The sequence below is a fragment of the Anguilla anguilla genome, chromosome 1, assembly GCF_013347855.1.
Source record: "Anguilla anguilla isolate fAngAng1 chromosome 1, fAngAng1.pri, whole genome shotgun sequence".
NCBI lineage: Eukaryota > Metazoa > Chordata > Actinopteri > Anguilliformes > Anguillidae > Anguilla > Anguilla anguilla.
In genome coordinates, this window is record NC_049201.1 from 15,829,423 (window position 1) to 15,851,451 (window position 22,029).

Below are 22,029 nucleotides of genomic sequence, written 5' to 3' on the forward strand. Positions count from 1 at the left end.
AGAAACACAAGACTGGAGTCCCGTTGATGTCTGCTCACGCACACAGCGTTTCTGAGGTTGCAGCTGCATGGGGCAAAAGGGACGGAAGGGTATGACTTTAGTCGCTTCACAATAAAAGAGTAAGAGTTAAAATGTATGCCCCTCTTCATAATAGTGACATTGCAGCATTTACAGACAGAAAACACAGATTGATGAAAATATATGTGATGCACTGCAACAGCATCAAAAGCATCTGCACTATGTTTTCACCCTTTCAAGAGGCTCAGTCATGCTTTTCCCCCAGTGCTTGCTAAGAGGAGAATGATAGCGGAATGTCCTACACAGGACAGAACATGGATTGCGCTGTTCTGGACAATCTAGGCCTGGCTCTGCATGGCTGCATTCTCAGTAGAAGAAGGTTCAGTAGAATCCACCCCAAGCATTGCAATGCGCTGTGCTCCTTACTAATTCTAGAACTGAAAAGCTTGTAAAACATTTAATATAGGCAGCACTTTTTATTTGCCAACTCAATAGTTTTTTTTAACAATAGCAAAAACAAACAAAAACATCAAAAAATTAGAACCACTCAGGAAAATATATTAAATCTGCTTTGCTTGCATAAAAAAATTAATAATTGAGTTTAGCATCTACAGAAATTGGAATGAGGGGCAGACACTGTTGAGAGTTCAGAGTAGGAACCCTCCCACCCCCTTCAGCGATAAACAACACAATCAAGCCCAGGTTGCTGGTGGCAGAGAGGGCCAAATGCAGCCTCTTGTCTGCCTCATTAACTTCCCAGGAAACCCAGACAGAGAAAAACAATGTCCTTCACAGAGAAGAGGGCAATGGGGGACATGGGGCACCCGACCAAGACGTCGCTCTCCCTCCTCAGCGCCTTCACTGGTCCAGACAGAGGTCCTGGAAGGATGCTCAACTTTCATGTGGCGTGCAGGAAAAATTCCTCTTTACCTTCACCTCTCCATCACCAAACACACCACCAGATTAACAAATTCTCCATCACCACATTACACCACGAGAGTAACATCTCTCCATCACCACATTATACCACCAGAGTAGCATCTCTCTATCACCACAATACACCACCACAGTAATACACCACCAGAGTAACATCTCTCATCACCACACTACACCACCAGAGCAACATCTCTCCATCACCACACAACCAGAGTAGCATCTCTCTATCACCACAATACACCACCACAGTAATACACCACCAGAGTAACATCTCTCCATCCCCACACCACACCACCAGAGTAACATCTCTCATCACCACACTACACCACCAGAGCAACATCTCTTCATCACCACAACACACCACCAGAGTAACATCTCTCATCACCACACTACACCACCTGAGTAACATCTCTCCATCCCCACACCACACCACCAGAGTAACATCTCTCATCACCACACTACACCACCAGAGCAACATCTCTCCATCACCACACAACCAGAGTAACATCTCTCCATCCCCATACCACTAGAGTGACATCTCTCCATCGCCACACTATCCTGCCTGCCCTCATCACGGAGGGCACAAGTAAAATCCTGCCCTCTAAGTCTTCTCTCAGTTTTAGCCTTTTACAGAACTTTTTGCATATTGTAAATGTTACTGGATATAAGTACCACATTTAAAGAAAAGCAAAATGAGGCAGAATGTTCCAATCCCCCCTACCAGTAAAATACACAACAAATTACTAAGTAAGTAATATATCTCATCAAAAATGAGATACATTAGTACACATATCCAATTACACAGCTTGATATTTACTGAAGTAATTCAGATTAAGCTCCTTGCTCAAGGCTACAGCATTTAAACCCCACTCAGGATTCAATACTGCAACCTGCAACTCACTACGCACTGCCATCTTAAGCTTTCCAGAACATCATATTCTTGAACATCATATCATACCCTACCACATAGTGAACTTCTGACACAACCGCTGAAGGATTTTTACAGCTGATACATAAATGCAGACCATTCTTCTCTTTCCTGGAAAGAAGGATGCTGAGAAAGGATGATCTACTCTCTAAGGGCAGCCAGAAAAACAACCAAGATTTGTAATAAATGGGCCATGCATCTTAGTCAGAATGTCCTCAAAACATTTATGTACAAGTTCTGATAACATTTTACATAGTAGCTAATTTGTGAGATTGGCCCTCTTGCGCTGTAGGTTGGGGATTTTGGAGCTTATTCCAGTTTGGGGCTGATGTTTGCACCACACTGCAATGTGTGTGCATGTGTGCTTGCGTGCCTGTGTGTTTGTGTGTGTGTGTGTATGTGTGCGTGTGTTTGTGTGAGTGTGTGTGCATTTGTGTGCGTGTGTGTATGTGTGCAAGAGTGTGCATGTATGTGATGCTGAAATTCACTGACATTTTGACAGGAGCTGAAAATAACCCTTGGCAGCGCTGATGACGGTTGTGTTGCTCATACTGGCAGACCTTGACTCCTCCAGCATCCACATATATACAACTCTGACCTTGAGCATAGGGTCAAAACACAAAATCCCAGAAGGCCACAGAGACACACAACTCAGAGGCGGGAGCGAACTCAACGGCGTTCCAGTAAGCAAACGCATCCATAAAACTCCCAACTCGCAGCTGACACTTAAAAAGGCACTTTGCTTTGCACTGTCTGCATATAAATGTGTGATTTTTCAAATGAAAGTTTGTTCGGCATTCCATCGTGGACAGCCGGGGAATTTACAAGAGCCGGCTGCTATCGCATATCCCGCAGCACACGCTGCCTTTTATTGCACACATTTCCCAGGCAATCTGCCAGGGCGTAGGCACTTGGCAGGATCTGACAGCGACCTTATCGCCTCTCTAGAGGGTGGCCTGTCGCTCTCCCTGAAATTCAGCCTCTCACATCAATCAAAGCGGGAGACAGCCCACTTGCCTTGGTGTTTTCCTGAATCGATGATGGAGGTCCAGCACTGCAGAGCAATGTAAGTTATAGTTTCGGTGGAGTGTGCACTGTTTGCATGTAGCCCTATTGCAAGTTAGGCTAGGTACTACATGTAGGCATGCACAAATTGCTGACAGGCAAAGATGGATACAGCCCGACTTCAGTGATTTTCTGAAAATAAACAAAGAAATACTAGCAATGTTAAAACAAACTACAGATCATATTACATATCTGTAAAACTCCAAGCCTTTTATAAAAAATCTCTTCATTGAAAGTATTTGTATTCCAGCAAATATTGATAGTTGTTCTCCGGAAGAAATTTTCATGCCTAATTATTTCAGTGGTAGACTACTACCACCTTGTGGCCATCTATTATATTACAATGGCTTCAAAACTGATGGATGACTTCTCTCTGGGTTGCAACCAGTATATCTACAGAAAAATGATTGGCTACTTAAGGTCTAAATAAATTTAGCTTAACTTTGCTGAATGCATTGTTAATTTATATTCTATTCATTTTATATTTTTGTTTTCATATCCTTTGCTCTTTACATCTTCTGGTTTAACATACAGCCTGTTTGTTTTAATGTATTTGCGTACAACCATGTTTACCAAAGCAAGTCCATACAAATTTCATTTAATTAAATGTTTAGGTTGCACTGTAATGGTGTTAGATTGAATAATGTGAAGGACTCTTGCACTTGCTGATGACTCTAGATGTCCTATTTCTCCTGAATTTAAGTTTGCCTTTTCACTTTGTCAACCACTTTATGCACTTAATCCCTAGAATAACTTTCTGAGCACTGCCATAGCAATTATTTACCAACAGGTGCCATTTTAACACTGTACTTCCTGTTTGTACAACATTGGAGAGCATACATAAACACTGAAAATAGTGGTCACTAAACACAAAACACTAAAGGTTGACTTGGATCACAAATGCATGTGAATGTAAAGTGGTTGAAACTATATCAAATCTCATTGGTTTCTTATTTTGTCAGACAACTAAACAAACCGCCTTTCCTGAACTGACATATAAAACATTTTATTTAAGGGTAAAGCAATGGTCGCCTTTTCAGCAGCAAAACCCCCTGGTTACAGATCCAGAGAGACAAGCCTCAGTCTCCACTGCCATTCTCATTGCACTGAGAAAAGATCATAAGTCTATTTGTCAGGCAAACAGTGCACAGCTTTCCATGTGTAATCACTCGCACCCCATCGCACTCCATCTTACACACACACACGCACACGCACTGAGCACAGTCCTGCCACTTAGGGAGACCCAGCTTTCTTTATCACGGCTCTGCCCTCCAGCAGGTGGTGCAAAGGCATTTCTGGCAGTTGTCAGTGGGTAACACAATAGCCTGCAAAGCCAGCGTGCCTGCTTCTTCCAGTCCTGTTCTGCACTGGATTTGCGTGACCTCTGGGGCACCATGACGCAGGCAGGCAGCTGCCGGGGCATGAAAGAGCCGGGTGTCAGAGGGCAGGGGAAATCTCACGCTGACAACACACTGCACTATTGTGGCGGTGGAACTGGGCAGGTTTATGCTGGTAGTGGAGTCTGCGTGTGTGTGTGTGTGTGTGTGTGTGTGTGGACGGGTGTGTGTGTGCGCGGACGTGTGTGTGTGTGTGTGTGTGTGTGTGTGCGTGTGTGTGAGTGTGTGTGTGTGCATGTATGTGTATTTGCATGCATGCGTTTGGGTGCCGATGAAGCTCACAGGGTATCTATTCAGAGAAATTCACCCCTGCCATCTGTCCCAAAAGCCCAGCTACTTAGTAACACCAACACAATAACGTGACACAGCCCTTGCTAACAATATTCATTCATTTCCAATAAAAGGATGAAAAAAGGGGGAAAGTCAAAAGCAAACAGCGCAAATGTTCAAAGTGGCTCGCTTTGGCATCATGCTTGTGAAGGGATGCCTTTTAGAAAGGACAGCAGCAGTGTTTTAATTATAGAATACACACTAATGAGAAAAGCAAACAAAAATCAACTAGTGCTGGGCATCCACTGCACCTGCTGTATTTTTTTAATATAATAAAACTGGCTGAGCTCTAATTAATTTCAACAAAACAAACCATCTCAGGTTTCCCCTTTGGTGAAACCCGGCATTTAACCAAGCGTGTGGTTTGGAGCTTCACCACTGGTCTGTTTCTTTAAGATGTCAAACTTTAAACTGACATCAATGGCAAACCTCTCCCATCCATCTTATTCAAGTAGGCATATAGACAGGGAGATACTGCTGATTTCCTTACCCTGCATACTTCCTTTTTCCCCCTTTCTCTATCACTTCAAAGCCCAGGAGTGAGGCTGCAGGCCAGGGGAGGGCTGTACTATTGTTAATTGGTCTTTTGAGAGGAACACTGAGGTGAACAGGACAGACAATAGGATCCAGGAGCCTCTTGAAGGACTGACATTGAAAATGGAGGATGAGAGATCACTCTAATCTTGGGGGTGGAAGGGGGGGTGGAATGTGGGGACAGTGGCTTGGCACACCGTAGCACTTTAAGGATTTTTTTAGGAACAGGAAATCAGGCAAACAATAATATACTGTATGTACACACAGTAAAACATACCAGCAGAATAATTTTCAGCAGAGAACTTATTTACTTTTCACATAGATTTTCATTATTTGTGAAATGGCTTCTTTTATCGTGGGCAAATTAAATCACTTACATTTAACATGTTACCAGTGTATATGCTTAGCTACAGTATATACACTGGTAACATGTTAAATATAAGCAATTTTATTTGAAAATGTAAGCAAATGAGAATTATTACCTTTAGCAAGAGCAAAATAATTGATAATCACTTGACATTCAAACTCACAACCTTACGTTTCTGTTTTTTATATATATATATATATACATATATTCTATGACTTTGTGTTAATATTACAGACAATATTATATATATATATATATTATGACTTTGTGTTAATATTGCAGGCAAGTTGCAGGCACTCTGGAAATGGATGTTTAATAGAAGGTCTAAGAATGAATACAAAATTTACAAAAGTTTACTAATACTGCATACACAGAAAACAGAATTGGGGTATACTGTATATGCTGAATGATTAGAGATCAGATTTGTGACTACTGCTGACCATGAACTGGTTCAGCACTGTCCTTGAGGGTGAGAGTGGTCACAGGACCATAAACATCTCACTTCACCGTTGCAGACAGATGGAGAAATACAGTACCAGCTGTCATAAACTGTCAACAAAAACATTTGCCAATTATTTGGCTTAACAAACTGTATAAACACAACAGCAAAACAGGCAGACTAAATGTACAGCGTCCTAAGATGTACGAGCCCATTCTTGATCAAAATTCTGAGCCCCATCACTCCACCCGCTCTTAAAAAATGAAAAAAGGAAAACAAGCAGCCAAAAAAAAAAACATTTTTTTATGACTGTGCCCTCTTTTCACTTTGTCATTCTGGTGTTTAATTTGTAAATTATTGACAAGGGAATTCAACACATAGGTGATTTAACTGTACATAGCTGTACAGGATAACAAAATCTAATATAGTTTTATAAAGGGGCTTATCTTACTGTATATTCAAGAAGATGAGTGTAAGAATTATTCTAAGCTTACGTCTAATGTGAACTTCATACAAAATGTTGTAGTGTATATGCTTTTCATCTGTTGTAGTTGTTCAGGTACTCTGAACAAAAAAAGAAACTATCATAGTAACTAGGCTAATATTTGTTGCCTGTCTTATTTTTTAAGACATTTATTTCAATATGAAATTGTGTGAAATAATATATGAAATAGTGTTTATTATTATTATTATTATTATTATTATTATTACATTTTATTACGTGTTATCATGCAAATGATATTGAACAATTGAACTAAATGTATTTTGAATATGTCCTTACATTATACATCGCTGCATGAAAGTACACAGAAGGCAGCATTAAACAAATACATTGGTCTACTGCATCAAATCACTTGAGTTTAAACTGAGGATTGTATTTGCAAAGGAGAGGGTCAGGCTAGGGTGGTGTGGTGCTCGACCGTGCAGCATAGGTTACCTCAAGCAATTGTTTCAACGCATGGTGCCACCTTGCCAAGAAGAGGTGGTTTGGGGGTGGGGGTGATTGGTACTCTTTTTTTCTCAATAAGGGGATGGAGCTCAATTAGCATTTCACAAGTCCTTTTTCCCTTTTCTATTGCCACCTTCCCTGCAGAGCCCGTGCTTTCTCTGGGGATTGTCCTGTTTTGGGCCCTTGTCGGCGTTGGCAGGGTGACAGTATTCGAGTGTGCAAACTTGTGCTATTGTCCCCGGGCCAGAAGGAGTCATGGAGACCCCACTAATATGACACAGGAAAATGTTTGCTGATGGCAATTCTATGGGCTTTGTCCAACTCTTTCTCCTTCATGACGACTCGATTTAAGTCTCTAAATGTTTGACTACAAATGCAAGAGTGCTATCCAGCTCCTTTCCTTTTGTTCCACGAGGTTTGAATGAGTAATTCAGCCTTTGTGTGGCTCGATTGAGGGGGCAAACATAAAGACAAGATTCTTGAGCGTTCAAGCCCCCTTTCCATGGATATGCGCACATCTCTTTGGATTTTTCCCCCCAAATCCTACTTCTTCTGACATCAGTCTTAGAAGGGGAAAAGAAGTCCAGATCAGAACAGTTAAAAGTAGCCCGGGCTCAGCCCTAAAGGCTGGTATTGTCTTGTGGCGGTGAAGCATGCCCACTGCCAGCCCCCAGACAGACTTAAGTTATATTCAAGTATAAAAGATTTAAGTAGTCTTTGCACACCGTCAGTAGAAGACGTTTTAGAGACCTTGGAGGTAGAAAAAAAAAAAAAAAAAAAAACATGACTGAGGATCAGGAGTCCGAGGAGTGAGGGGCAGAACAGAGAGGAATGGCTGCAAAGAAATACTGCATCTATTAGGCGCTTTTCTTGGAGGGTCTCCATGACAACAATTTGCGAGGGCAAAGAATGCGATACCGGGGAGCTCAATGCCTGATTGGGGTGTATTGTGTGGAGAAAGAGGTCGCTGATTGGCCTGAAGAAAGCACCATAACTACACGCAGTTTATATTCATTCAGCTTGTTGAAGTGCTGAAACTATTTTTTGGAAGAGCAGCAGTACTTGGATACCTTCTATCCAAGAGACGGTAAGTTTTAGCTATCATTGGACAGTTGAATTGGGGGAGGTTCTATTTTTGATTATCCGTTGAATAATTATGGATGCAAACCTAAAATAATTTTTAATGAATTTGATCATTTTTGATATGTCGATATTGTATTTTACTGCTTTACTATATTAGCATGTGCTGTCTGTGAATTGTGACTGTTATGACAATTAACATTGTTAATCTTGCCGTCATCATATAGCATCTTTATTTTTCACTTTATTTTTCTAGGTTATGGAGTGAATACAGCATGAGGTGCTGACGGTATGGCTTGACCGAGTTTTCCAAACTCGGGATGACAGAATGGCAAGCGCAGATAGCGAAGTGAAAACTTTATTAAACTTTGTAAACTTGGCATCCAGCGATATCAAGGCTGCCTTGGACAAGTCAGCACCGTGTAGGCGCTCGGTGGACCACAGGAAGTATCTGCAGAAACAACTTAAGCGGTTTTCACAGAAGTACTCAAGAATGCCGCGATGTCACGCATACAGAGCGACGGAATCGGGTAACGGAAAAGCAGTGGAGGACAAGTCTGGTGTGTACGCTTTTGAGACAGCGAACCGGAACCTCCACCGGTCCGGAATAAGCGAAAAATCAGGGTCGAATGTGCACGCCGAGGACAGGGTCAAGCTCAGTCCGAATCCCAAACTGGAAAGTGATTACAACAGACAAGACCAGGTGCCCATGAGAAAGCGACAGCTGCCTGCATCTTTCTGGGAAGAACCCAGGTCTTCCAAAAGTAAACGGGAGTCTTTCCAGGTAACTTGGAGAAAGAGCCAAGCGTGTGTTTCCGCCGGTGGGCCTTCGGAATCAGAGGATGACAAAATAAAGACATTTTCTGAGGATCCCAGAGCCAGTTCGATTGTTTCTACCCAGCATATCGCTGCGGAAAAGGAACCCCTTATCCTGGACATGACTTCCGGAAGCATGAATTTATGCGGGTGCTGTCCTTTTCAGTACCATGGACACCACGTCTTCCAAAGCCATGTTGTCCTTCCTCACTCGGGCTTCGTAGAACCTGGACTGTGGGGAAAGGCCACTGTAACCCAAGCTGAAGCACAGGGCATCCACAATATACAAAAAAGTCACACGCACGTTGTGGTGAAGCCTATCCCAACAAAACCAACTATTCCATCTCCAATTTTTAGCGTGTTTGGATTTATTTAAAGATCGAATTTACGTCTGGAAAAAGCAATAAGTGGGCTATGTTGTAAATATGTTGGTTTTTCTTTGACATTCGTTTTCAGAAACTCGGAGAGCAGTTTATTTATTGTGTTTTGTCCCCTCATAGTTGACTAGCCCTGCGTTTACCATCGTGAAGTTCCATTTAAAACTGAAAGTTACATTTTCAAAAGCACTTAGGTCAAGGATCAAACAGTTTTGCTTTGAATATTACGATTTTAGAATGTGAACTTAATGTGGTACTTGCCTTTTTGTCACTGCTGAGACCACTTTATAAAGTAACTTAAGCTTACTTCATGTAGGAAACTAACTTTACAACTACTAGCATATCTGAAAGTAGAATAAATCAGTACCTTAAAATGAACACAATCTCGTTGCATCCTCTTGCTGTATTTTAGTATGAGATTTTAAAAAAATGTAATGCCAAAACAAACACATTTTTAACGACTATTCAGAAAAATGTAAAAATAACCTAGAAAGCTCAGAGGTGGTAGATGTATTTTTCTAGCATTATTCTATTTGTTGAGTTTGTTTGTGTGCACGCATGTGTGTTGGGGGGAGGTGGGGGAGGTAGTGTCTCAGTCTATGGAATATGCCGATCAAATGCAGTACATGACTGAATAAATTGTGGAAACATTTATTGCTGAAATACAGTATTAAGTGTGGAGACACTGATGTACAGTAATATTACACATCTCCCCGGTAAGCCAATATACAGTATGACCACTAACTGGACAGCTAGAATTATACAGAAATTTCTATAGAAATGCATACAGCTTACCAAAACAAAAATCTATTACCCAGTGAACCACTGAGATTAATACATATAATTTATTCCTATTAGTCTATGAGCAGTACTGGAGGATCACTTAACAGATTCTGCTATACTGTCACATCACATTGTACACAACTTGACCAATACTTTTGCATATAAGTAAAAACATTAGGCTGACGAGGTAGATATGTTCCTAATATGGAGTATGTCTAATCCACATTTGGAAATGTGACAAACTGTAAGACTGTGTAGAAACAGCCTTTTAAAGCAATAGATCTTTCTACAAAATACTGATTTCTGTGTCCCGGAGTAATTATTCTTAATACATCTGTTCAACTTCACTATCCAGTGCTCTTTAAAAAATGTGTATCTCAGCTAACAACCTTTCAGTTTCTTGCAGTGCATTACATATAACATGTATTACTATACAGCTGCCCTCATTATTTATAGCCCTTTGGTAGAAGTCAGTATTTTCTCACCGTTCATAAACATATGGCTTACTTTAAATGAAGTCACGCTCAAATAAAATGCTGACATCAGCAATAAAATTCATCAGACTCCAAGGCAAAATAATAAGAACAAAAATTTTTAAGAAAATAAATGTGCACAAATAAATACAAAAACACATTAAAAAATAAGGTTCACTGAATGGCCATGACCTCTTCATGTGTCCACAGAACACAACAATTTTAGACACCCTCATAGTACACTTTTACTAATTACTCCAAATTGTGATGTTACAGAGATGTTACAGAAGTTTGCCTGTCATTTCTATGTAATGATTGTCAGTACACAAATGAAGTTACAGTCTGGGAGGCCCTATTACCCCTGGCCATAAAAAAGCTACATTCAAACAGCTCAAACCAGTTCGGTTCAAAACAATCTGCAAAGAGAATGAAAAAATCTCACATTCAAAAGGGTATAAATACATAAACATTTGGGCTATAACATTTGGGTGGTTGGTACAGTGAGGTTAAGCTTTAAAAAGGCAATGATAAGTGCCACATGCTTACCCATTACATTTTTACATTATAGGCATTTAGCAGACACTCTTATCCAGAGCGACTTACACAACTTTTACATTGCATCCATTTATACAGCTGGATATATACTGAAGCAATTTCGGTTAAGTACCTTGCTCAAGGGTACAACGGCAGTGTCCTACCCGGGAATCGAACCTGCGACCTTTCGGTTACAAGCCCAGTTCCTTACCCACTGTGCTACACTCCTACCCCATTTCAGTTAAGACCACACTATCTCATAAATAATATTTTATACATACTTCAGTACCTATAGAAATCCTTTTGGCTTAAGGTTAAAGAAAAACAAAAGGTTGCATAACGTTTGGCAATGTTTAGGTGTTGTTGGATACAGCCACTATATCATTCATAACTTAGATGGAGCATTATTATATCTACCAACACCTTACCACAACGGGAGCACCCCCAGTTTGCCTAAAAAGTAAAAATAAGCAGATAAGGGAATTTTTCGCCACAAACTTTTTGCTGATCTGATCCCTGCTAGTATAAACATTCATCCCTGGTGCGATCATTGTTCATGTACTTGATTAGCCGTCCTGGAAGAGGCAAGTCGTCCAGATGTTTCAGCCTCTGTATTCCCATCTGTCTGCGAATTGTCTGCCTGCAGAGGTGCATCAGGGGACGAGGTTGTCCTGAAGACACACCCCAGGGGGAGTCATGTTAATCACACTTCATGCCAGACACTTTGAATTTTTCCTTGGTGTGAAATAACATGACTATCTAGATCTAGACTTACTCGGGCACGGCTGTTTAGTGAGGGACCCATTAGTGAGGTACTCAAGCTGGGCTGATTCTGCAGCTATCCAGCTGTAAGAATATACAGTACGTAAAATTTGTACACTATGCACATTGCCCTGGATAAGCGTGGCAATATAACTGGATCACAGTATCGTAATATACTGCTTACAAAATAAAAATTTAACTTGCAAAGATGAGATTTCAGATCACAAACTCTGGTAATCACAAATAGAGTAAGATCACTTGGGCTTGTAATAGTAAATGGGGTGTGAATTATGGAACTGGGGATTTATGATGTACTAAACCATGGTTCAACCAATTGATTAGGTAGTAGCAGCATTTATCAAATAAATACTTTGAGCAAACAGCAAAACAATTCACCTGATTTAATTATGAAGTGAATGCACCAAAAAGGCCATAACTGTTCATACCTACCCAAAACATGTGTGCTGATTATACATGTATAAGCTTCCATGCATGTGTTCGCAGCCCTGGAGTACTCACTGGATTTCTCTTTGATGACGGCCCAGTCCTCGTAGCTGTCCAAATGCTCGGTTAGCCTGACGCACAGTACTACATTTCCGACGTAGTCTAACAGCAGGTCAATGACAGGCCCCGCCCAGCTACTCACAGAGGGTGAGGAGAGCATCTCACAGAACTGGGAGGAAAAGGAGGGGGACTTAAATCACAATGAGTCACAGGACAAAAAAAAAAACACAGTCTATATTGTTCTTTACCACAATGAGTTTTTAGTTCCTCCTACCTGTAGGGGTGTTTCACTGTGGCTATGTGCTGGAATGCCGTCTGTGCCCCTGCTGCGGGGGGCATTGATTGGTGGGTGTGGCTTGCTACCATGCTGGCACCTGAAGCAGGCCAGAGCATTGCAGCCCCTGTCCATCAGGTACTTGAGCAGAGGCAAGTATCTGACGCAGAACATGACTGAGCTGGGGAAGGAGGTTGGGTAGGTGGGGATGGTCGCATTGACGTTGGCGCCGTGCTCCACCAACTGGACGACGGTATTGATGCAGCCCTGTCGCACGGCCACCAGAAGAGCGTTGAAGGTGTCCAGGTTGGGGTCAGCGCCGGCCTCCAGCAGCATGGTGGCCGCAGCGACGTTGTTGTTAGTGACGGCAAAGTAGAGCGCCGTGCTGCGGCGGTCCTCGTACATGATGGAGCGGTCGTGGGACAGCTTGGCGTTGACATCAAAGCCCGCCTTGATCAGGACCTCCAGGGCGTCGTCCTGGTTCTTCTCTGCAGCCAGGTGGAGGGGGCTGACGCCACTCCGTCGCAGCCGGGCCCTACTGGTGGCTGGCAGAAGCAGGGACACAATCCTAACATTGGAAGAAACAGACCGGAATGTTAGGGTGGCTGACAGGGTTACATCACATTCAACAGTCTGGGCTATGGGGTGCCAGTCTCGTGCACAGCAGAAAGTCAGAATATTTCTGTTCTTTAATGTCGGGCTGATAAATCATTATCTGTTACCTCAGCTTAAAAATAATAATAAAAAAATACAAGTTGAGATTTCTGGGGCAATTCATTGTCTTCAATGTAATTTGCAATGTTATAAGACATACATTTTGGTATGAACATATAGGTATTTCAGCAGTAATAATATTTCAGTGTATTTCACTGTAACTAAAGCAGCCTAGTGGGACTTACTCATCGAATCCACGGTCAGCAGCAATGTGCAGGGGCAGCAGTCCACTCTTGGCAGGTCTGTTTGCGTCTACATTATGAGTGAGCAGGATTTCCACTACGCCCTTGTGCCCATTCTTACTGGCCTCAAAAAGAGCTGTGGCCCCATCAGCTGCCTGGCTGTTGACATCTGCACCTGTGACCAGAAGACAGTAATGGCCACTTTACACAGAGGGGGGGCATGGGTATCCTCCATCATGACATCACAACCAGCAATCATAAATCTCATGGGCTGCGGAAGCCACAATACCATTTTTTTCATAGACGTGTGTCCTTTAGTTCTACAGATAAAAAGTGTAGATTGGTAAAATGAGAGAAGGTTGTGATTAGCATAAGAAAGTTAATTCAGACCAGCCAAAAGTCAACGTACAACAAAGTGTATAACCATAACCAGGAACAAGTGTGTTGAAAACCCTAGAGGGAAGTACAGTTCCAACCAAGTGCAGGAAACGACCGCGTAGTTTAACTTGGACCCTGTAGGTTAATCAGATGAGCCAGTGCAAATACTCATGAGATACAGTCACCCCAAATGTATATCAATCCAGCCAGAAGTAAAAATGTTATTTAAAGTGATTCCGTTCTGGTCCAGAACTCACCCAATCCCTATATTGCCATACTTATGAAACTTACCATTTTTAATGAGGAAGCACAGTGCCTCAACTCTTCCACTCTGGGCAGCCACAAACAGAGGTGTGATGCCGTACATGTCAGGTGGGTTCACTGCAGCCCCAGCTGCCACTAGCATCTCGCAGATCTCTATGTTGTTGCGACACACTGCCTCATGGAGAGCGGTCCAGCCCTGGATGCAACGCTGGTTCACCCCACCTCCAAACTTAAGAATAAGTGCCACAATTTCCACATTCTCCATCTCGCAAGCTGTGGTTGGGCAGAGGAGAAGAAATAGAAGAAATTTGTACATTTCAGGGGAGCCTTGCTATAAATACAGGAATCTGTCAAGAGAGAACATCCACTGCTTACAACTATGTATAAAGATGCACTTCAACTGAAGCAATCCAAGTACAGTAAAGCCCTAACTCAAGTAGCAGCTATCAAAACTCCATAATTTTAGCTAATAATTCCAGAACGCTAGTCCAATGGAGGGTTACCTTTGTAAAGAGGGGTGTCTTTGTTTTTGCTGGCAATTTCAGGGTCGGCACCTTTCTCCAGCAGGTACTGCACACAGGCTAAGCTCTCCCTGGCCACTGCCAGAAGGAGAGCTGTCTGCTCCAACAGGGTGCGCTTATCAATGGAAGTGGGCTGAGCTGAGGAAATAAGCAGAGCTCACACACAGTGAAGCTGGGCTATAAACACAAATCCATCACGGAAACTGTGCAAGGACTTGGGTTGTGAGAACACCTAAACTGAACAGGTCTGAGACTCCACGGGTTGTTTTCATGCACACCTAGAAAGGCAGCAATGAATATGTCCAGGCTTAATATGAACTCACCTTTCAGGAGAACCTTTACACATTCGACCTGGTTATAATAGGCTGCCTCATGCAAAGGTATCCACCCATCCTTGTTTGCCAACATCAGGCTTTTTGCAGAAGAAGATGAGAGGTCATTCACGGCTTTCACATCACCGTTCTTAATCGCTGTTACTATAGTATAAACATCCCTAAAAGAAAAATATGAAAATACAGAAAGCTTGGTTTTTATTCCATATTCATCCTCAAATGAAAGCAAGGGAGTTGTAGAGCTAGAAGTGTAGTATTTTATACCCATTTGCATGTGCGTATGATTTAGATGTTTTGTATTCAGATGTGCACAATTAGCACAATTAACTTGTCCATTTGTTGTTCACTAATTAAAAAATAATTATAAAAAGCTGACTGAATAAGTGTTCCTTAAGATAATATAAATTACTATAGGCCAACTGGATTAACACTGAACTAAGCACTTCAAAGGCGACCAGGATGTATACAGTTTACATTTGTCTGCACAAACTACTGGTTTAACCAGCCAATCGGAATCGGCAGCTGTCGGCCAGAAGCATGCTATAGCCACTGAAAAAATATAACACCGATATAATTATTAAAAATGGCAGGGCCTCACTAATTTGTCTGATTAATTAGGTTTCGAAACCTTGATCAGAGGAACCTCGAAACATACATAACGCCTAATACAAGAAGGTAAACAAAGGAACTCACTCCACGGGGTCTGGGGTGACGTAAAGTGAGCCATCGCATCTCCGCCACGCAACGCTTCTCTCGCCACAGCCAGTGACAAAGGGATAGTTCTTCGTCCCGTCGGTATTCTTGCATTGCTGGAAATCGTTTGTCCCACTGGAGCGAAACAGCGATAGATACCTTCTATAACTAAATCGTGTCATTTTGAAGTGCCTATTTGCCCTGACCGTAAAGTGTATCCAGTTCTTGAATGAGAACAGCTGAGGAAAGCCAAAGGGGACCCAGCTGCGCTACGATTATTTTCGGATTGTATTGACATGTGTGGCTGCAGGCGATGACCATATATGACAAAGCAAACCAATCAGTCTCCCCAAACGCGATAATACTAGGCTAATGGCATTAAGACACGAGGGAGCTGTAAAGCAGGCAACCAGATTTTTTTGCCAGAACTACAGGACGTGTTCGATATCCGAGGTTATATTGTATTAGGCTGCCTGAAATTCAAAACCTTTAACTGTTTTGTGTGCGTTTCTTGATTTCCATGTCATTTAAACAATCTCACCTGGCCGGTTTTATCGTATGCGCAGTAATGCGCTGCCAGGGAATTTGGGCTACACTTCCAGATAAATGTGGCACAATCGTTAGTGGCAATTCTTCGTAATACTTTTGTTGAAGGCCGCCACGTGACAGTTACTTGAACGTATTCTACAGAAAAGCACAACCCCACGGCACGAGGGTTCATAGCAAACGTTCTTTTCTATTGGTGGACACAAGAAAAGAGCAGGACTGCTCACTGCATTTTGTGTTCTTGACAGATATTAATTAAAGGAAGGCAATGCAGGACGTACACGCCACACCACCATAGACACCGAAACAGCTTTTATGCATTATTTGTTAAAAAGAGCAGCATGAGAAGAAGCGCTAGTTTCCGTCTCGATTCTGGGAGTAGGCTGGCTGTAACCATATGACCCCATATATCGGATGCGCAGTATTCCGTCAAATTTCGTCAACTGGAGGGTATATGAGTGTAAAAAGGGCCTTAAACAGCACGACGATTGTTTTAATGAAACCATAGGACTGGCACATCGTCTATCATTAGACTTGACATCCAACCGATTATTTCTCCTAATTATCATTCAACTCTGTGCCTGACTCATGACAACCCCATTTCTAATGAAGAATAGTCATGAAGCAGTCAGCCACATCAGTATATGATTTTTTTGAGGAAAAAAAAAAAATCTCCCAAATGCATGCTTTGCCCTACAGCAATAACAGACATTCACCTTGTAGTTCTGAGATGTGGGCACAAATGGCTTTTTTGTGCCAAGGGTAGGATTTCTATTTCTGTCGAAAAATTAAAAATGTGCTGTAACAAAATAAGAGTTCACTAATCTAATTCAGTCTAGCTATCCTGTAACACTGTGTGGCCATCAGTGTAAAACTTAGTAGCTGCCTTGGAGCAAAAGTGCACATAATAAAAACAATCATAATAAATGAAAATCTGTTGCTCACCACATTTCATGTATAGCAGCATAAAGCAAAGATGTCTTTAAAAATACTGATCCTTCACATTAAGCATTTTTCTTTATATTTGGAATGCCAAGTCATGTTAGTTGGCTCACCCTATCACTGCAGTGCCCTTCATTATTTTGACAGAGTGCAGCCTTGCCTGTGCTCTGCCAGCAGGTGTTTAACTCTCTGGGCCAGACTCCAGGCTCCTGAACAGAGGAGTCACTTTTGTGTGGTCAGACGAGGCACACCTCACCAACTGAAACCCATCCTCCCTGAATGTTATAGCCAGTTCTGCATCTTCTTTTGAGACTGGAGACTGGCAAATAATAATTTTCTTTTCAGGGATCTGATATTAATACGTAATTGTGCATGCACAGAAATTCCTATTTTAGATATCTCCAGTATGGTGTTGACAATTACTTAAGCAAGTACTCCGTGAGGCATTAGCTAGCTGTGTTTTGGGGAAACACTTTTCAAAACAAAATGTTCCATTTCCATCTCCATTACAAGTTAAACAGCCTATCACAAGCTCATATTTATTTGTGCTGTGCACCCTTCTGCTCACCCCCCTCTAACAACTCTGATGGATATGGCTGATTTTCTCATCATCACTGCAAGATGTGTGCATACTTTGCAGCTGTGAGTTAGTACCATGCCTATAATATTACAATGTAATATTATATCATAATGCTAAGGTGAAACATGAGATGCTGAGTTACTTTGTTTGTTGTTTTTATGGAATTTGAAACAATGCTGTCTGACAGAATTATTTGAACAACAGAGTGTTCAAATGAACCTGGATAAGTTCAACGGCACTTTTAGGCAACACAAGCCTTTTCTTTTTTAAATTTAAAATACTTATCAAGAAAAGGAAACAATAACAAACAGCCAGTGCCTGCAACCGTGGTTTAATTGTCAGTTCAGAACTTCAAAACGAACTAGGAAAATCTCTTGCATGCAAAGGATTCCTGTTCGTCATGCCTATTGGTGGCATGTGAACTGCTCAGTCTCCAAAGAACGTCCACTGCCAAAGGCAGACGACTGCATGTAGACTGTTGTCAACAGACCGGAACAACACAGAAATTGATGTGACGGTGCAATGAGAGTACAGAATAAACCAAAGTGGAAGATCACTGAGCATTCCTGATTTTAACAAAGTACTCCCATGTACACACCAATGCAATGCTTTATTTACACAGTTTTATTTATTCATTAAAAAAGTATTTAATACTTTGCTCACCTCATCTAATGCTCTCCTAACAACCCCCCTCCCCCTCACACCCAAAATCAGCTTATCAGACACCAGGGTAAGAGATTATTTTTGCAGTTTTGCCTGAGTGTGAAGCAGTGTTCCGTTATCAGGAGAGACAAAGTGTCTGCATGCTCACCAGCCATAAATGATCTGATATAAGTGTTGAAATATAACATGTACCCCCACTGTCTTTGGAAAAATGACTTGGATAAGACAACAACATATGTATGAAGCATTAGAAGCTCAAAACAAGCACTAGGCTATATAAAATTCCTCTTTTTATTAAATAAGCCACACAAAAAGTCATAAAAAGGAGCAAATATTAAATAGGTCTAAATAAAGGCTACTGCAATCTCCCCAGTTTCTGTCACCTCAGAAGAGTTATTGTATCCTCCCAAATATTAAAGCAACTGTGACCCTCACAGCCTGTTCCCAGATCTTGGTTAGGTTCCAACAATGCAAAGTCCTTCAAAGTGATAATGGAGCATGTCCATTTTTAGTTGAGGCTTTTATCAAATAAGCTGTCCAGAAGCCTATCCAAACACAAATGAAATAATTAGAATGGTTCACATTTGTGTGTACTGCAATTTTGAATATACACTGGCAGATGGAAATACAGTAGAAATGAAATACCCTTCTGTGTCTAACCAAAAGAAGCTAATGTAATGAAGTAAGCTCTTGAGACACTGAAAGAGAGATTGAGAAGAACTGCCTGAGCAGGTTACTGTGATCAAGTAAACGGGAATTGTGCTGGACTGAGAAGCTAAATATAGCTTGTGCTATCTGGGCTTACCAGAGTGGGTTGGCTGGTGGCTGAACATTCTGAGGAGGAGGAAGAGCTGGGTTTCTGGGGGCAGAGTTCACACTTTGGCAAGCAGGCATCCTAGTGGGACGGTCAGAAACTGCAGTTGCATGAGTGTCAGTCAGGCTGCGTTCGATGGCCAGATGGATTAGCTCTTCATCCGACAGGTTGGTGTATAAGCTGTAGTCTTCAAAGCCCAGCAGTGAGCCACCTGTGGATATGCTGGAAGCTGCCATTTTGGCTCAGGTGGCTAATGTTCAAATTCTTTCCTTAAATGCAACTAAAATAAATAATAATAATTAAAAAAAAAAAAAAACAGTTGAAGTCAGCAGCCAGTGAGTAAGTAAAGCCAACCTAAATCTTTGGATTTGGAGACAGCAAAGCAAACAGAGCAATCTCAGTCTTTTACTTTACAAACACACTAACTGTATGTGCATCAAAACAAGTATGAAGTGAACCCACAGAAAACAGAGCAAAGCTCTATCCAGCATGCAGAATCATTACCTGGACCATGCACTTCTGGGTAGATGTGACTATGTGCAGTTAGCTGAAGAGAAAGGAAGTGTGCGAGGAGACCTCTCAAACTGCTGATGCCTTTTAAGGGCATGTTTCACTTTCTGCTGTCGGCTCCCCCTGACTCTGCTGCACCACTGACTCTTCTGGCCCAAAGTCAGTGATGTATTACTTCAGCGCTCACAGATAATTAGGAAGTATAACAGTCCCCTGGCACTCAAACTAGAGTTCCTTTTATATCTGCAAAAGTAGCAGTTTTTTTCTTTTTTTTTGCCATTACAGGGCTGAAGCACATTTTATTCCTAACTAACATAGAACTGAGCTGATTTGGCTGGTGGGCATCAAATACATTAGCATGGTTGAACATAACATTTGTTTTGAAGTGCTTTCAACATTTCTTGCGTGGAATTTGATATCTTGTAAACATTACTCATAATAGCAGAACATAATACCAGTATTTACATTAAACTATTAACACACGAGAATGAAGTCTTGTGCCATTCCCCAGTCAGAAGATCACTGTACTAAACACCGATATAAATAGCTAAACTGTCAGAAATAACAAAATAAAGCGTGCAAACAGGTAAGGGTGAGGTTGGTTAGTTGGTCAGAACTAGTTTCAGAAAAGTTTGGACAGTTTTTTTTTTTTTGGTTTTTGAAAAGTTGAAGTTTGTTGAATGACAGGCATATAGAATTAACAAAAGAATGATTAGAATATTATACAGACCCCTTCGATGTAGTTTCATTCAGGCAATGGGCTTCGATGCTTTGAACTTTGCACATGATGCATGTGGATTGTTCATTATTGTAGTTTCAACGATGCTTACATGCTGTCGAGAAAATAAAGCCATTATTTAAAGACATTAGTTAAATTAAAAACACTATTCAGTGAATCAGTTATTCACATATTATTCACGTTTTAAGCTGACTACAATGCGGCATGCTCTTCTCGTCAATCGGAAGATTAGATGAAGTGCGGTTGGTTCAGGCGAGTCGAGTTAATCTCTCGGTTTGTGAGTATTCATGGCCGGTTTGCCGGTCTTTCTAACACAACTGTTATTTTTACAACTTGGCTCACTGTAACATCTTGAATTGATACATTAGATGAGTTCACTTGATAAAGAATTTAAATTGGGAAACATTACAAGAAAACTGTTGTAAAAGCAACGCAGCAACCACTGAAACTAACATCTTAAACTAACATCTTAAAAATTCCCTACCTCTTTCGTAATTTGCAAACAATGTTTTCACCACTCGATGATATAACTTTCCGTGTCGACGTTCTTTTTAAGTCTGAGAGGGTTCCCACTCAGCTGCAACAAGACACTCCGGGATGTGTATTTCTGGAGGGTTAACGTGAAACGTATACTGTGTGGGGGGCAAACTTTATGCTTTCCGTCTTAGTCCTTGAGGGATATGGGCTTGTTTTGAAGTAGTACAATAAGGTAAAAGGTTGGCTGGTGTGGAGCTGAAAATATACATCATGATGAAATTAGTTCATGGCTGTGTGACCTTGGCGCTATAGCCTAGTTTAACTACTTCTGAGGCTTTAAAGTGGCGAATCACTGGTAATTCACTTTACATCTTTTTCTCTTTCACTTCTTACATTTTGACACAGTCTACATCTCATGCTTTGGCAAATTATTACAATAAATTTATTATATATGTCTTTGGCTGGAGAGGAAAGTCCAGATAATGCACAGCTTGCAATATAACAAGCCTTTTAAAATCTACACCGAAACAGGGGTGAATGCTCTCCCTGTTATCTATAAGGTCATTTGCCTAATTACATGTGGTGCAGTGATATATCTGAAGTCTGCAGAATTTTGGAACTTTCACTTAATTTTCAGGCCTTTTATATCTCCACTGAAACAGGGGTGAATGCTCTAGTGTTATCTGTGAGTTCCTTTGCTTAATTATATGTGGTGCAATTGTAGAATATCTATGTTCTGTAGGATTTTGGAAATTTCACAAAAAAATAATGAGTGAAATTCTTCATTTAATTCAGGTGTGTTTATGAAAGTAGCCTAAATGACATTCTCGTTACTCTTTTGCAGGGATAAAGTGGACTGTAAAAGTGTCTGATACATTTTTCAATCTAATCTCTCCTCCCAAGACCACATTGGTGAAAAGCTGAATGGAAGCAAAGTTATTACTTGTCTTGAGATTTGTTTTGCAACTTGTAAAGTAGTGCCTGGCACTGGACCCATTTATGAACATAGCCTTTTATCTCTTGACATAAATAAATTAAAAAAACAATGAAGGAAACATGTATGTTGGGGCAGGCTCAAGAAAATGTGGCACCCATAGATATGTGCAGA

General features: G+C 41.3%; 2 protein-coding genes across 6 annotated transcripts; one reads left to right on the forward strand and one right to left on the reverse strand.

The window, feature by feature from the left end:
• Positions 1-7,748: 7,748 nt before the first annotated feature.
• On the forward strand, positions 7,749-10,465 carry LOC118219666 (protein FAM181A-like). The gene is made up of 2 exons (XM_035403010.1): positions 7,749-8,050; positions 8,300-10,465. Exon 2 carries the CDS (start codon positions 8,372-8,374, stop codon positions 9,233-9,235), a length of 864 nt encoding a protein of 287 aa, XP_035258901.1. The 5' UTR covers positions 7,749-8,050; positions 8,300-8,371; the 3' UTR covers positions 9,236-10,465.
• A 717-nt stretch (positions 10,466-11,182) lies between these two features.
• On the reverse strand, positions 11,183-21,181 carry LOC118219634 (ankyrin repeat and SOCS box protein 2-like). Of its 5 annotated transcripts, XM_035403000.1 has the most exons (11): positions 20,929-21,181; positions 20,436-20,530; positions 19,187-19,406; positions 15,651-15,785; positions 14,949-15,118; positions 14,608-14,763; positions 14,132-14,377; positions 13,466-13,637; positions 12,567-13,134; positions 12,308-12,461; positions 11,183-11,697 (listed from the first exon to the last, which is right to left on the reverse strand). In XM_035403000.1, the coding sequence occupies exons 2-11, from the start codon at positions 20,452-20,454 to the stop codon at positions 11,546-11,548; spliced, it is 1,992 nt and encodes a 663-aa protein (XP_035258891.1). In that variant the 5' UTR covers positions 20,455-20,530; positions 20,929-21,181; the 3' UTR covers positions 11,183-11,545. The 5 variants fall into 5 exon arrangements, with proteins under 5 accessions (XP_035258891.1, XP_035258867.1, XP_035258858.1 ...); XM_035402976.1 differs by having other exon boundaries at positions 19,187-19,475; positions 20,436-21,180; XM_035402967.1 differs by lacking the exons at positions 20,436-20,530; positions 20,929-21,181 and adding an exon at positions 19,700-20,382.
• Between the last annotated feature and the right edge of the window lie 848 nt (positions 21,182-22,029).